This window comes from Notolepis coatsorum, assembly GCF_963971535.1.
Source record: "Notolepis coatsorum genome assembly, chromosome: 20".
NCBI lineage: Eukaryota > Metazoa > Chordata > Actinopteri > Aulopiformes > Paralepididae > Notolepis > Notolepis coatsorum.
Genome location: NC_140184.1, coordinates 59,539,519 through 59,556,100, shown reverse-complemented (window position 1 = coordinate 59,556,100; position 16,582 = coordinate 59,539,519). Strand labels below are relative to the sequence as shown.

The 16,582-nt window shown below is 43.8% G+C and overlaps 1 protein-coding gene across 1 annotated transcript in view; it reads right to left on the bottom strand.

Moving 5' to 3' along the window:
- khk (ketohexokinase) overlaps positions 1-16,582 on the bottom strand; it is a 61,121-nt gene that overhangs the window by 37,660 nt on the left and 6,879 nt on the right. The window contains exons 3-5 of the mRNA XM_084337216.1: positions 8,875-9,009; positions 5,879-5,951; positions 3,610-3,756 (exon numbers count right to left, since the gene is read on the bottom strand). Coding sequence (XP_084193342.1) covers positions 3,610-3,756; positions 5,879-5,951; positions 8,875-9,009 — 355 coding nt within the window. The remainder of the gene's footprint in view (positions 1-3,609; positions 3,757-5,878; positions 5,952-8,874; positions 9,010-16,582) is intronic.

Sequence of the window (16,582 nt, the reverse complement as noted above, 5' to 3'; positions counted from 1 at the left end):
AGGACAGCCAGAGCACTGAGCAGTAGCAGACCAGGGGAGACATTTTTGCCTAGGGGGCCGCGCCCTGGAACGGGGGCCAGCTCAGGAAAGGAGCCGTCGCTGAAAGGGGCCCTTGCCCTAGAAGACGGGACCGGCCCAAGATGGGGGGTGTACTGTAAGAGGGAAGGGAGCGCTCTGATTTGACGTGGGGTGTACCTAAGTAGGGGGGCCAAAGGGTTTAGGTGTGTTGTCTGAAGTTGCAAATCTGTGTTTTTCTCTGTCTCTCTCTCTCCTCCCTGACCGTTGTTTATCCTTTCTGGTTTAGGTGTGATGCGTGTAATGGGAAACAATAAGGCAAAAACAGCAGACGGAGGGGCCCTAATTGTTATGAGTCTATTTTTGGGTATAATTAATTGAAAAACCAAATAATGATTTATGATTCTGAAGAGTTGATAAGAATCAAGGGGGGAATGATAGATTTGGGTGTTTTTCAATGTATGTGATGTATAGATTGGGGGAGATGAGAGCATCTAAAGTGTCGAAATGTGCAGGCTGACGGTGGTGGAAGCAGGAGAGGTGTTTCAGAGCGAGCAGGGTGTTAGTGAGCACCACACTGAGCGAGCCGAATGTTGACATTCCTTGTAAGAACACATTGATAACAGATGCACAGAGCGAGGGAGAGGGGTGACATCCTTAATGAAAACAGTAATGAAACATTTTGAAATGTGTGAAAGGTTATTAGCAGTTGTCATGACAGCGAGGCACCTGACAAGTGGGCCGTCGTTGCTAGGACGAAGATCCTATAAAGGTGACAGTGGTTCCGGGTAAGGGCAGACTAAAATCTGACTGAGACTAAGAGGGAAGAAACCAGAAGAGACTCTCTCCTCTCATCACGGAGAGGGGGGGGGGGGGGGGAATGCCACACCATCATTAGCTTTGGCTAACACGAGGATGGCTCAGGCTAACGACCAGGCCTGACCACTATTGGACTGAATAACAGCAGAGACGATAGCAATGAAAATACAATCGGATAACATCTGGGCTGAGGCTTCTGTTTGTATCAATAAACAACGCTTCTCCTTGTAAGGTATTACGCTGTGTCAAAGTGTCGAATTCATACGAAGGTGGAGGATTATTATGGTTTGCGGATCGCACTAACGGGGAGAGATAAGGATTGTATCAGCCAGTATATGAGACGTCAGGACCATTAAAATTACACAATGCAGAGGAATTGGATGGAGAGAGGATAACACAAGAAGACGTGATACTGGCCAGATTGATCAGAATCTAACAACATGTAGGAGCCAAATCCTATGATGATAAATTGTATCTGTATTGCCCCATTAGACATATAGTTTATTATGGTATTTGTGCTTTGTGTTTATTAATATATGTCATAATGAATTCCAAGATGGAGACTTACCTGGTCAACTCCCCTTTTTTCCCACGTTCCCCCTAACCACTCCTATAACATGGCAGGTAGTTTGGAGTTCAGCTAGGCCCAGGTAGAGCGGTACCATATCGTTTTTGACCGCACTTAATTCACACTTAATTCGCACATCGGATCAGCGTCATCTTTTCTTTTGGACTGCAATTCGGAAGGTGTCGGACTAACAATGCATTACCTGGAGCCTCAAGGCAACTTTGGTTTGTAGGATTGCCTTTACAGATACAGTTGATTTACTTCAGGAAAAGTAATACCCAGATTAAAGACATACCCAGATTAAATAATACTCTGGGACAGGTAAAGGTCCTCCATTCAAAATCCTACATAAAGTAAAAGTCCTCCATTCAAAATCCTACCTAAGTAAAGGAAAAAGTCCTCCATTCAAAATTATACCAAAGTAAAAGTAGAAATGTATTAGATATTGGTACAGTATACACATTTTCTATGACATTCTTGAATGTCAGGGCATGGGAACATTCCATCCTCGATCTATTGACCTCTAAAAGTTATGGTAAAGTGGTATGTAGGCCGTCCTTCTCTACGGTTCAGAGACTTGGAGAATGACGAAAAGAACATTGCAGAAGATACAGACCTTTATAAACAGCTGTCTGAAATGCATCTTTGGGATCCGGTGGCCAAACAAAATCAAGAATGAGGAACTATGGCTGAAAGGAAGACAGGAACCAGTGGAGAAGCAGATCCAGGAAACCGGCTACCAGTACTACACGCCAGGCCCTGACTTGGAATCCCCAAGGGAAGCGGAAGAGAGGGCGGCCTAAGAACACCTAGAGGCGGGACACTGAGGCGGAGCTCAAGAGACAAGGAACTACCTGGGGGAGGCAGAAAGGACAGCCCAAAGCCGTGTTGGATGGAGAAAAGTCGTAGATGGCCTATGCTCCATTGGGAGCGATGGGCCTAAGTAAGTAAGTAAGTAAGTAAGGTATGTAGGCCTACTCCAGTTATGCTGCTCTGATTACATTCTCTGTGATGATGATGATCTTTGATGATGGCAGACTTATCAACTTGTGTATTCATATGTACGCAGAATATTTCTTCTTCAAAGTAATTAATAACTGATTGGTTCAGGAAAATGTAGCAAGACGTGTAAAGTTCCCTAAAATGAAAATACACAAGTAAAGTACAAGTACTTTAAAAACTGTACTTAACACTTTGAGCGCCACGCCTGCTTTTCCGTTTTACCGGCTGAATGCCACCATCGGCGCCAATGTTAACGTTAATATCGCCTAATCTATGTTTTAAATTATGGCTGTGTGTCTAATCTGCCCATCGCATTATCAAAGACTATTTTCCAGTCAGTGCTGTCAAGGCAGATTGTTTTTTTATCGCGTCGTTTCCGTTTCAGAGCAGTTAGAAAAGCCCCCATTTTGATATAAAAAACAGCTCATTCTGGAGCATTCTATGAAAATCGTCTTTTAGTGGAATATTCCACAACGTTGATATTCGTCTGCCTTTTTATGAATCGTTTTCAAATAAACGCTAGATGATCAATATTATACGTGCACGCAAGCACATTACGGCCGTGCACGGATAATCGCTCCGTTGATTTCCTCACGGACTTTTACAGTGAAACCGAAAGAAGACATTTCACAAAACAGCTTATAACTTCATCAAACTTACTCTGATTATCCTAACACTGATAACATAGAGTCCTTACCTGACATCAGATGGTATCCAACTGGTATATTCCAATTCCTGATCACCATTCGAAAAAATCGATACGTGTATGGATCCAACGCGATACTGTAGATCTCCATGATCAGCGGGGATCTGAGGTTCCAGAATGAACTGTGGTAACCCCGGCTGGATCAGTGAACTGGAAAATGTGGAGTACCGGATTTTTTTCCCCATTCATTTTCATTGAGTCCATTCCAAAATCACTTATGTCATCTGGGAGACGACAGGGGGCGCTTTTTTCCACAGTGATCGCCGGCGCCGCTCGGCTATACTCGGGTAGGCTCGGGTGATGCAATAATTTTTCAGATCGCTAAAAAGAAAAAAAAAGAAAAAATTCCGAGAAATCTCGTGAGTGGCTAGCAACCACCTATAAAAAAAACCAGAGAAATCTCGTGAGTGGCACTCAAAGTGTTAAGTACAGTACTTGAGTAAAAAATACTTAGTTACTTTCCACCACTGATCTAAACCAGTAGCGGGGGGAGTCCTACCACGTCAGCATGAGGGAACAGCCGGTACAGAGGCTCTCTGATCTTCTCAATCTCCACAGAGATGCTGATTCTGTGTTGCTGTGGCAACTTGCTGTTGTAGACCGCCACCTGCTGGATCATCTTCACCTGCTCCTCAGCATTGCGACCCTAAATACATTGGTCAGAATATGATATTACTAGGGCTGTCAAAGTTAACGCTGTATTAACACGTTATCGCCCGCTTCTATTAACGCCACTATTTTTTTAACTCAAGATTAACTTTTTCACTAACATTTTTTTTTACTTTTTTATTTTTTTATTAGACTTCACTCAGGTGTATTATTGATACTCTCATTGATACTATGTTTGTTTCTGACTCAAAATGTGTGTGTGTGTGTGTGTGTGTGTGTGTGTGTGTGTGTGTGTGTGTGTGTGTGTGTGTGTGTGTGTGTGTGTGTGTGTGTGTGTGTGTGTGTGTGAGAGAGATAGAGAGGGGGGGTGAGAGAGATGAGGAAGGGGCAAGAGAGAAAGAGAGCTGGGAGAGTTCTCAGCCCTTGTGTGGGTTAATGTAACAAGTTCCTAACGTTTTCTTTCCCCTATTATGTCATGCACTTTATTCATTGTTTTAAATTATTATTTTCATTTAAAGCCCAACCTCCAGGTTAAACCCTACTGATCAATTATGGGTAGTTTACATCATTGGTATATCATTTCATTATTTATTTTTTTCCATTTGACACCGGAAATGCCACTCTGAAAGAGTTAAAAAGGTCCACGCACGAATAACATGCACGCGCGAATCAAAAAAGCTTATCAAACGCCGACGTCACAACAGGACAACAGGTGCATATTAATGAGCCGAATCTAAAAGCTTATCAGACGCTAGCACCTAGCACGGCCGTGACGTCACTTCAGGAAACGTATGCCTTATGTCCGTCCGGGTCATAGTACTAGATCAATGGTGGCTCACTCGGTGCATCACAGTTAGCCTATATCTCCGCCGTCCCTGCTACTCACTGACGTTAGCCTATAGCCCGCCGTCCCTGCGGGTGGTTCTCTCCTCTTTGTGTGCCCCCGTCCCCGCGGAGGAGCTTGTGGACTCGACAACAGCGGCGGCCGCAGGGCGCCGGAGCCCGCAGCGCTAGTTAGCTCATAGCTATTGTGTAACACTAGCCTTTACGGGCTCGAGCACCCTACGGCTGCCGCCGCCGTCGCGTCCATGGGCCCCCCGGCAGGGCACCCGTGGGGACGGGGTGTACAGAGAGGAGAGAACCATTTTGGGTCGGCCGTTCATGCCGGCCAGCGAGCCGGATGTCGGGATATGTTGTTAGCACAATAGCTACCAAGCTAAGCTATGTTATCTACTAACGTTATAAACACAATATGTGTACAACGACACAATGATTTACATTATTACAAATATGGTAACGTGGTTGTGGCTTTTACAAATAGTGGTTCGCTTTAGAGATGGATGGATGGCTATAATCACGGAGCAATAGTGAGGTGAAACAGATACATTTTAATTCGGCTAGTAGTAGCAAGCATATATCTATGGTAGCAAGGCTCTCTGCCTGCCACTAGCTGTGTGACTCTCAGCGCCCCCTGGTGAGCCCCCTGGTGCCCTGCACCTGTTGTGACGATCATTTCGATTACACACGCACGTTATGAACCATTGATTAAAATATGCACGTGCGTGGTGATTGTGTTGGGCAGACAAAATGTTTGATAAAAATGCTAAAACTGGGTCAATTTCAATACTTTTTTTCCCCCTTCTTCATGAAAGCCACTGTTGGCCTAGTCCACATTGTTTATTGAACAAAAATACAACGTGGAGGTTGACCTTTAAGTTATTTTGTGCATCACTCTGTTTTGAATTTGATGCAAATTTGCAATGCATGAGGGTCATCCTTTTGTGTTAAATGGCTGCATAAAGAAAGCATTTGTTGACTCTCATGTTGATAAGAGTATTAAAACTTGGAACTTGAAAAAGATCCGTTTAAGGTAGATACAAAAAAATGTGATTAATTTGCGATTAATCGCGAGTTAACTATGGACAATCATGTGATTAATCAGATTAAATATTTTAATCGATTGACAGCACTAAATTAAATACAAGACCATGCAACACAACTTCAACATGTGAGGAACTGTGTTACTTTGTGGGACATTCTTCCAGCAGTGCTCAGAGATCTACAGTAACTGTAGCTGTCACAATGTATAACCCCTCCCACAATTTAAATGATTAAAAACTTTGCCAGAACAAATCCAGCATCCCACAATGTCAGCTCACCTCCCAGTGAATCCACTTGTACTGATGCAGGTCCAACTTAGAGAAGTCTGCTGCCGACACATCTGGTAAGTTTCTGACAGATGACACAAGGTAGAAGGTTAGGTATTTCATACTGATGAATCACTGAACTCAGGGAGATAAATTGATAGATACGGTAAGCAGGAAGGCAGGCAGGCAGCAGGCAGGCAGGCAGGCAGGCAGGCAGGCAGGCAGACAGGCAGGCAGGCAGGCAGGCAGACAGACAGACAGACAGACAGATAGACAGACAGACAGACAGACAGACAGACAGACAGACAGACAGACAGACAGACAGACAGACAGACAGACAGACAGACAGACAGACAGACAGACAGACAGACAGATATATTTATTTATAGAAATTTAATTAAATTATATGATATGATATAAAAGGGATATTAGGCATGCAGAGATGACTTGGACAAATTAATACTGATCTCTCCAATTAATCCCAAACCACTGCAGAGAGACTGTCGCTGTGTGTCATGTGCCATGTGTACCAGAGTTACAAATAGGCATGTAAGATTCAATACAAATTCAGATTTTGTGGCTAAGAAACATTAAAATGTTATTTCTAAGTGGTAAACAATGAAGATTAGCATTAAATATTATACTAGCAGTAGCCATACCACACCAAGAGTTAAACTGGGGGGGGGGGGGACTATTTAAAGACCTACAGTAGGGTAGATAATGAGAATGATCAATTCTGTACTGTGATTGTTACACCCCTAGTTACAAAAGTCTGCTAAATTCACCTATCTGACAGAAATACTATCCTTCACCTAATACAAGACGGTGCTTGTGTATTTGCTCGGTCTGAATATTATCCTATTATGCTGGCAGGCACAAGGCTCATGTCTTCGGAACCGGGACGGGACTCATCTTGAAAGGCAGGTATTGTGCTTGCTAGCATGAATGACAGCTGGAACATTGGTTGACCTGGATTGGTTGACCTGGATTACCTGGTGGAGGTCATTGTGGTGATGTCTGGAGTTTAGGAGGTGTACAGTACATAACACACTGAAGAAGTCTGTTGAAAACACTCCTCAAGGTATAGTGTTACTAACCAAAGAGTGTGAATTAGCTCAACATTGGTAGTGTGGCAACCTCAGGCGATCTCATGCTGCCAGCAGTAGGCAGAGAACTTGTGTTACACTCACAAAAAAGTATCATGGTAGTTTGATGGTAATTTCAGTTGTACCATGGTTCTTCTGGCCATTGTATACATGATTTACCATGTTACTGCCCTGGTAAAAGCTATGTATCACCGTGGCACCACTTTTGTAATACCATGGTGGTACCATAATACCATGGTCTAATCCAATTTAAACCATGATAAAGATAGTAATATCATGGTATTTCCATTATTCTTTTGGTCACTACCATCATCATTGTGACCAAAATATGGAAGTACAGTACCATGATACTTTTTGAAAATAGCATAATACCTTTTGGAAATAGCATGATATATATGCCTGGAACACTTTTCACTCCTGATAATGAAATGAACGCCATTAATCAAATACCACTTTCGGCAAAAAGAAATATCAGTTGCGTTCAGGAGCACCAACTCTAAAAGTGATGAAACACCAAGATACTTTTGGGACAATTGACCACATTCAAAGGGTGGCCATTTCGCTCTTATGTCATGTTCACCCAAGGTGGGAACAGGGTGGAAAGGAGCCCAACCTGAGCACGAATAAGAGCAAAATGGCAGCAGGGTGAATATGGTCAATGAGGATGAGGGGCCTGAGAAAATACCTTGGGAACTGTTCCCCAAAAGATTGCCTTTTGAAACTAATCGAATAGAATAAAATAGATCTAACATGATTTTCTCTCTCTCTCTCTCTCTCTCTCTCTCTCTCTCTCTCTCTCTCTCTCTCTCTCTCTCAGTCCTCTGCAGTGGATTGACTGTCCTATATTAGACCCAGATACAAAATTAAAAAGCTCCACTCTGACATTTCTTGAATGGATTGCTAAGTGACGATCTCTGCCTTACGTGTCCGAGAGCACAACTGTGCGGGTGCCACTGGTGGGACACACCACGCAGCACGCACAGGGTGTCACGCCCTCCTGTTGCCAAGCTATGCCAGAAATATCCACCTCTCTCTTGGCGAAATCCCCTGTGATGAAACTAACACACACAGCGGGGGAGGGGGGGAGAGAGAGCTCCTTCTTTTAGGTTCATTTCTGGTTCTCATTAAGATTACGGCTCCTTTGTAAAAGTGCCATCAGTTTAATCCATGTAAAATCAAAGGACAAAACCCCTAATATCATCATCATAATCATTTTAAATCATGAGATCATGTTGATAATGAAATCATGATGGTGACAACAGCACTTATCTCCTTCACAAAGATGGATAGAGGCAGGACAAGAGGAGGTATTGCAAGCAGCAGTCAGGCACACCTGAGAAGGGACTGAGGCTGTTAGTGGGGGTGTGACTCCACCTGCAGGCCAATGTAGGAACAGCAACACCAATAAGGAAATACAGATGAGGGCAAACAAGATGGCTGCACCAACAAGAGTGGGGGAACGCACGCGTGATTTTTTTTCGTAGCCTATGTTTGCGGAGACGCTCTCTGATTGGCCACTGACGTTTCTGGTCGTGTGACATGTGCGGCCAATCGTGTGACACCTGTTTCTTTCACCGGTTAAGCTTAGGCACTCTTTCGAAGGTTAGAGTTTGTCTTAGAGCACACGATAGAACACCAGCCCTGATTCCAAACTCTAACCTTAACCAACTTCGAAAGAGTCGCCTAAGCTTAACCAGTGATAAACTAGGCGTTAGGTAGTTTGCATGCTGTTCGAGGCGGAAATGGGCAAAGACACAGGCGTCACGCGATTGGGCGCACATGTCACATGACCAGAAACGTCAGTGGCCAATCAGAGAGCGTCTCCGCAAACATAAGCTACGAAAAAATATCACAATCACACGGAACGCACATCAGAACGACACATAATGTACACACACAAACCTGTTCATGTGCAGGATAGTGCGGCTGCCAGTGGTGACATTGCTGATAACTACAGAGGCTGGGAAGGAGCACTGAGCGTGCTCAGACATGAGAGAGATGTCGATGTGGTACTTCTGAAAGTCATCGAGAACAAAGCTACAGGAACAGACCAATAGAATCAGAGAGGGGAGGGGGGGGGGCTGCAAACAGAATGTGGAAAGCAGGATCACTGATCTTTTAGCTAAATAGAGAGAGATAGAGCATGGGTTGAAAGGTGAGCTGGAGAGAGAGAGAGGCTGGATTCGATTAGAAGTTTTGCTGCAATACATCGTTTTTTTTGTCACTGTATTGCTACTTGTTCAGTTATTCAATTCCCTTCGAGTTAAGGGTGGGTTTCATCCATCCTGGCTCCACCTAGTAGCCTGAGGAAAATCTAAATAAATAAATAAAACAAGTGCATAATATTCACATGATGGCATATCAATTACACAGCACTCATGATTACATAATAAAATAGGTTGCATGTGATTAAGTCTATAGACTCATTCAACTAAATAACAGAATTACACGCAAGCGCTACCGGAGTCTCATGGCCAGTAGGCCTACGCGTCTATTCGAAAGGCAACCGGTTCATGCTTCCGAAAGTTCTTTCGCCGGTTAAGCTTAGGCACTCTTTCGAAGTTGGTTAAGGTTAGAGTTTGTCTTAGAGCAGGGCGATAGAACACCAGCCCTGATTCCAAACTCTAACCTTAACCAACTTCGAAAGAGTCGCCTAAGCTTAACCAGTGATGAACTAGGCGTTAGGTAGTTTGCTGCTGGTCGAGGCTGAAATGGGCGCATCACGTGATTGGGCGCACATGTCACATGACCAGAAACGTCAGTGGCCAATCAGATTAGCAAAACGCATGAACCGGTTGCCTTTCGAATAGACTTGGCCAGTACAGAGAGACTCAGAAGGAGCTTATATCCCCAGGCCATCAGGATGCTCAATAACTTGACTCCATGACAACAACCCATCATTTGCACTACATTCATACCTCATTTGCATTTGCACCTTACCTCAAAGTTTTGTACCTCATTATCTGCATTGTACCTCACTGTTTACTCATCTTTACTGTATATTATTTATGTATATTGTATATTCCTCTGTACTTACTTTTTACTTACTTTTTTTTGTTTACTGTATGAAGCACAGTAATAGCTACAATAGTAGCTTATTATTTGCTATGCCTACTATGTTAATATGCTGCTGCATAGGTAATTTTAGCAAGTAGCCTATGCACTCTCACAATATTTGTTGTTCAGAAGTGGCAGGGTGGGGGCGCCAGGGTGGCGCACCACGTACAGCACTGCGGTGCAACCCGGCTGTCCCGGGTTCGACTCCCGGACCCGGCGACCTTTGCCGAATGTCGTCCCCCATCTATCCTCCCATACTTCCTCTCTCTCTCTCTACCGGACTGCCCGGAAAAAAGGGAAAAAAACTATAAAATATCTACCAAAAACACAATAAAAAATAAATAAAATAAAATAAGTGGCAGGGTGAATAGTGGCCCTTATATTGAAACACACATTATCATAATTAACCCTTGGCATGATCTACTGGCAGAGATACAGCCGTGCACAGAAGCAGTTTCTATAGTTACCGTGCTGAGAGCGCCTGGTGTTTACTCGACTCGTATAGACTGGTGTCTATTCACATAAAAGTCAGACAAAGCTTACCAAAAGCTCAAACAGTGAACTCCAGGCCCACGTGGTTGAACTCAAAATTCAAAGAAACAGACTAAGAAATGATGTAAACACCATGATCAAAACCGCAAAAAAAAATTTCATCAATGACAAAACTGAGGAAAACTAAAAGAAACCCGCAAACTTTGGAAATTACTCAACAACCAACTAGGCTGCAGCAAAATACTAAAAACCAGATTTACAAACATAAACATGAAGACAGAATACACTCTCATCACAGACAAGCTTGATGTGGCCAAATACCTAAACATACTCTTTACAAACATAGCGACAACACTGGTTAATAAACTGCCCTCCCACTCAGGGCATTTGTGGGTAGAACACATAGTAGACTACTACAAAAACCTAGGGGTCCGCAAAGACGACTTCAAACTTGAAATGGTAACAACAGATGAGGTACTCAAAAAACTGAGTGCCCTCCAACCTAACAAGGCCACTGGCCATGACAACATCCCCTCCAAATTCCTCAGAGACTCAGCAGCCGCCATCACCCCAGTCATCACACACATAATAAACCTCTCCATAAAACAGGGACACGTCCCCAAGGACTTCAAAATTGCGAGAGTGACCCCCCTGCACAAAAAGGGCAGCAAATTAGACCCAGGCAACTACCGCCCTGTTTCTATTCTTACCTCCATCTCGAAAGTCATGGAAAAAATAGTCTACGAACAGGTCGAAAAGTACCTTGTGGAAAAAAATCGAATCTACGAATTCCAATCTGGCTTCCGAACATCCCACTCCACTGACACATGCCTTCTTTATTTGAACGACCACATCAAACAAGAGGTGGACATGGGCAAATACTGCGGCATGGTCATGCTGGACCTACAAAAGGCCTTCGACACTGTCAATCACTCCATTCTAACAAGCTAAAAGCAATTCGTTTTGATAGTCTATCAGTGATGTACAGTTCTATAGCGTTATGGCTTCGCTCAGCACCTGTCTGCATATATCTTGCTTCAGTGTATATACACTGAATAAGAAAATTCCACCATGTACCTTTACATGCCAGCATTCATCTGGCCACACCCCCATCCGCTTACCTACATAAGCAGGGGTGGGGCCACACACTCATCTCCTTCTCAAATTTCATCCACAAGCTAGTGCTGCTCACATGCCCACTTGACATGGAGAAAAATATTTAGTCTGAGGAAAGGAAGAACAAGGAGATACGTTGACATGATATCTTTATTTTCTCTCTCACTATTTTCGAGAAAATACGGCGATATTGTCTTCGTCACTGGAGTGTCTGGAAGATGATGATCATTCTAAACCTCCACCGTTTTTTTCATATTAGGGGCTCGCGTCGCTAATATACTCCCCAAACTGCAGTCCTCCTTTGCTGCGGCTGGATGGGTTTGACCATCCTGCTATGCAGCTGGACTGTGGAAGTCTGTTGTGAGGGACTGGTTGGTTTTCGAGCCTGGGTGAGTAATGTTTACTTGCGAGCACCACTTGTCTGTTAGTGCTATGGGGGCTAGCTGACCATTTTTACGAAAGCCGGCCCCAGATTAGGGTCCTCTGTTCAGCCTCTTAGGCGACGGCGGGGGATCTTGGTCTGAAGCCCATTATAGTCAACTAGTGGGCCGCGACCAGGAACTGGTGATCCCAGGATTCTCTGGACGAGCGGATGCTTCTCTGTCACCGTGTAGGCCCCATCTTTCATATACAAATGAGAGTATACCCTAACGAGGAAATGTGGGCATGGATGTTCGTTATCGGAAGATCCATGTTCAAGTCGGCTGCAGCCCAGATGGGACTTGTGCTGGCTCCGCCGGATGTCTGGTAAAATCACCGTTGTAAACTGTGTTGACATCTCTTTTTCTCTTCTCTCTTAACACTTTAACTGCCGAAAACGCCGGAACTCGTCATTCCCCGCCATGCTCAAGTTGCCGCGGACGCCGTAACTCGTCTTTGATATCAATATTTCAAAAATCTGTTATCGGAATCATATTTCCCCTCTGCAGCCTTGACACACAGTTCTGATCTCCTCTCAATCCTCTAGCGGTTCAAGAGCGCCATCTGGTGGCCGATCGGCAGATCGAAACCGGATGTCAACCTTTAACCCGGCAGGACTCACTCCATATGTGGTCCGGGCACTCGCTAATGTTAGAGAGACTCAGTCTTCACACAGTGAACATCGATCGGTGGAAATAACTCGAAAAAACAACATGATTTGGACGTATATACTATTATACAACCTGGAAATAGATCGGGTATTTCGACATCCCATAATGGAAAACTGTCTACTCCACGCTGATCGCCCAACGGCCCGAGGAGACTGGGGTGAGTTTTAGCGTGTAGTATTACCGTGTTCGATATAAACTGCTATGATGAACATATGACCCACATTAGATGAATGGTATAACGTTGCCCACGGAATTATAAACGCCCCCTCGCCCATCCGGTCAACATCAGATGACGTGTAGTAACTTCCAGAACCACATCCAGTTGAAATTTATTATCTGGCACAGATCGCTATCAAACTGTATTTCATCATCAATATAATGCATTTGGGGCTATAAATCACGTTCTGGAGAAAGCTGCAGAAAGAGATGAAAACATACTTATACTTTAGACCATATTTTAGTATGAATATGTGAATGAAAAAGTTTAACGTTCATACACCCTGAACAATACTGCCCTGTCAAGGCAGACCGCAGTAACTCAAAAAAAGTCAGAATTGAGTTATGAATGAAATTGAACTTGTCAATAAATGTTTTATCTTGTGACCAAGTTTCAGATGTTAATGTCCCTCAGTTTTGGAGATATGGGGTTTTAAAAACTGCAGTAACTACAAAATCACACTCAAAAACCAGGCAGACCGCAGTAACTTCCAAACAGTGAAAAATGGCTTTAAAGTGTTTTGACTTGCAATCCAAAATGTGTTATAGGTAGATAGATGATAGTACCCAGATTTAACATGTATTAATGAAGTAATCTTTAGGCATACAAAAATATGACATAATTATTTTAATTAACCCCCAAAAAGCAGATACTGCACTCTGCTGCACAGTTCCCTTAAATAATTATACAGGTAATGTACAGGCAAAGTGCAGTAACTTCAAATACAATGTTGTTTTCCCTCCAGCTTTCATAACTTAACCTAGCCATTTTGAAAATGAAATTTAACACCTGAATATATTGGAATGATGATGATCCAAATAAAATGGCTAGGTTAAGTTATGAAAGCTGGAGGGAAAACAACATTGTATTTGAAGTTACTGCACTTTGCCTGTACATTACCTGTATAATTATTTAAGGGAACTGTGCAGCAGAGTGCAGTATCTGCTTTTTGGGGGTTAATTAAAATAATTATGTCATATTTTTGTATGCCTAAAGATTACTTCATTAATACATGTTAAATCTGGGTACTATCATCTATCTACCTATAACACATTTTGGATGGCAAGTCAAAAAACTTTAAAGCCATTTTTCTCAGTTTCACTTTTTTGAAGTTACTGCGGTCTGCCTTGACAGGGCAGAATACATATAGGACATTGAATGGGCCCTAATAATGGCAATCTAGCAATAGAATTTAAAAAGTTATAGCCCTGCAAAGAAGGGGAACTTCTCCATAGACAAATAGAGCTGGCAAGGGATGGTATATCATGAATTTAACCTCTGCAGTTAAAGTGTTAAAGGATGAGGAGGGTTTCAGACGGCGGCCTGTCTGAAGTGTGGCTTGTTATGTCGTTGTACAGTTCAGGTGATAGATGCTTAGCTTGCGTGCTAGTTGTGGCCTACCTGTTAGCCAGTCAGCTGTTAGCTGCGGCGCTAGCCTGTTGTCTCACTAGGCTAGGAAACGTTAGCTTGGTGCTATCAGTCGGGAGCGGCTGTTAGCTTGATGCTACACTGTTGAACATTGCTATGACTATAACATGCCTTAAAACACTCTGACTACGACGTCATCTTTGACAGAGGATGTTAGTCGAACCTACACCGAACCTACACTCGTCGTCAACACAGGAATGCTGTGTTCAACGTCGGTGCCCTGTTAGCTAGATTGCAGTTCGCTTGGCCTGCGCTCAGGGTAGGAAAGGTCCCGACCGGACCTTAAACACTTCTTCTTCCTTCCCTTCTAAATGTTTTGTAATAACAATGTTTTCCAAAACGGGTGTTGCTGCAATACATTTAGGATACGACGCGTGTTGTGTGTGAATTGTCTTGTCACTGGTATAGCTTCTCTCTCCATACAAATCGGGTTGTTGTTTTACATGTGTAAAAATGATCTGGTTAGTTGTGTTGAGAACATCATGTGTGTTCAGGTACCGTGAACTCACAACTAAGGGGGTTAATTAACCTATAAAGCTATGCTTAGTGACATATGAGTGAAGAATGAATTCTTTTCTCAGCCTGTAATGACAATGAACAGTGTGTTCACATATTAACAGGGTTACCTGTTCAACTTGGCCGTATCAAGGGTAAGGTAGGAGGGGTGATCCCCCCGGGTTCCCTGGGGCTTCCCCACCCTCCTTTCAGACATGTTGTTTACAATATATTGTGTCACTGTGTTTGTGGGGATACGATGTAACCCTCAGCTTAATTGCTGGGGTTGTGCTAATCGCTTGAGAAACTATATTTTCCTAAAGAAAATATTGTTTGGTCGCTTATCGTGTGTGCTTAGCAAGGCCTGTGGCCGATACATAATCGAGGATTCTGTATTCTCTCGTTATGAAAAACGGCATTCCTCTGTAGCAAGAGTGTACTTGCCATTTTTTGTGGTGATAAAGGGTTGTGTCTTGTGATCTACAACTGGGTTAGGTTGGCCACAGAAGCACATGTGTAAGTCTGGTACCGGGGCTCTTAAGGGGGCAGGTTAGCACATGAGCTGTGTGAAGCTGTTAGACACTTCATGTAGCTGACTGTGACTGTGACTGTGTCATGCTCTTTTTTGTCATTACATCGTATCATGGGTGTGGGGTCGTAAAGGGGTGCACTGGTAATCCTTTCCTCCCCCTTTTGATGGGCAGGGGTTAAAACCTCCTGTCCTTCAAGGTTCCTGTCACGTTGCTGTTCGGCACGTTACAGGGTAAGAAGGGGGGGGGGGGTGTTTCCTGGTCCCACGCCCTGGAAGATTGGGCGTGTGCACCGCAGAAATTCCCCCGCCATAGAGTACGTCACTGTGCTGGTGCTCTGTTGCTCTGTGCTCTGTTGGTAAGACTTCCGTGAGTTGTTCCGGTCCATATGATGGATCTGTTTCAGGGAGTTGTCAGAGCTCCTCCTCACGAAGCTCCTACTCTGGCCTTCTGTGAGTTAGGACTCTCCTTCCCTGTGAGGGAGCTTCCTCAGAGTTCAGAGCCTCCTCCTCAGATTGTCAAGGTGAGTAGAACTTCAAAAAGGAGTCCTGCTCTATTGTGTGTGTATTCGATTCAATTCGATTATTGAGTGTGTATTGGTTCAGTGCCTCCTCCTTGGAGAGCCCGAACCCAAATTTTACATAGCTCAATGTTGCAATATATTCTTTTCAATCTATACAGCTCGCGTGGGAAGTCTCTCTGGGGATTTCCGTCTCCTCCCTATGGGAGGGTGGTGGGATGTAAAAATGTAAACAATTTTTACCCTCAGCTGCGTCACAAGGGATTCATGTCAGTCTGTGTTCTTTCTTTTTTGAATAAAAAGAGGAAGGTACATGAAGCACGACGGCTCCGTGTCGTTCTCCCAGGCGACTTGGAGGAACAATGTTTGGTGTCTTGCTAGACTATCCATTGATGTGTTTGGGTCTCGACGCATACATAGTGCTGGCTCGGTGTGTTTCTGTTAAAGAATCACACAGGGGCTAAGTGCGCCTTGGTTGCTTGTTAAAACAGCATTTTTATGGGGCAACTGGGATGGAGTTTTGTCTCTTCCGAGCGCCAGTTTACTAGGTTGTCTCGATGAATTCTCGTTCATATCTGAGGGATGTTAACGGAATAGATCAGAACATAGGTAGAGGGGTCTCACGCCCTTGGGGTGGGCCACTGAGCACGGTCCAAATAGGACC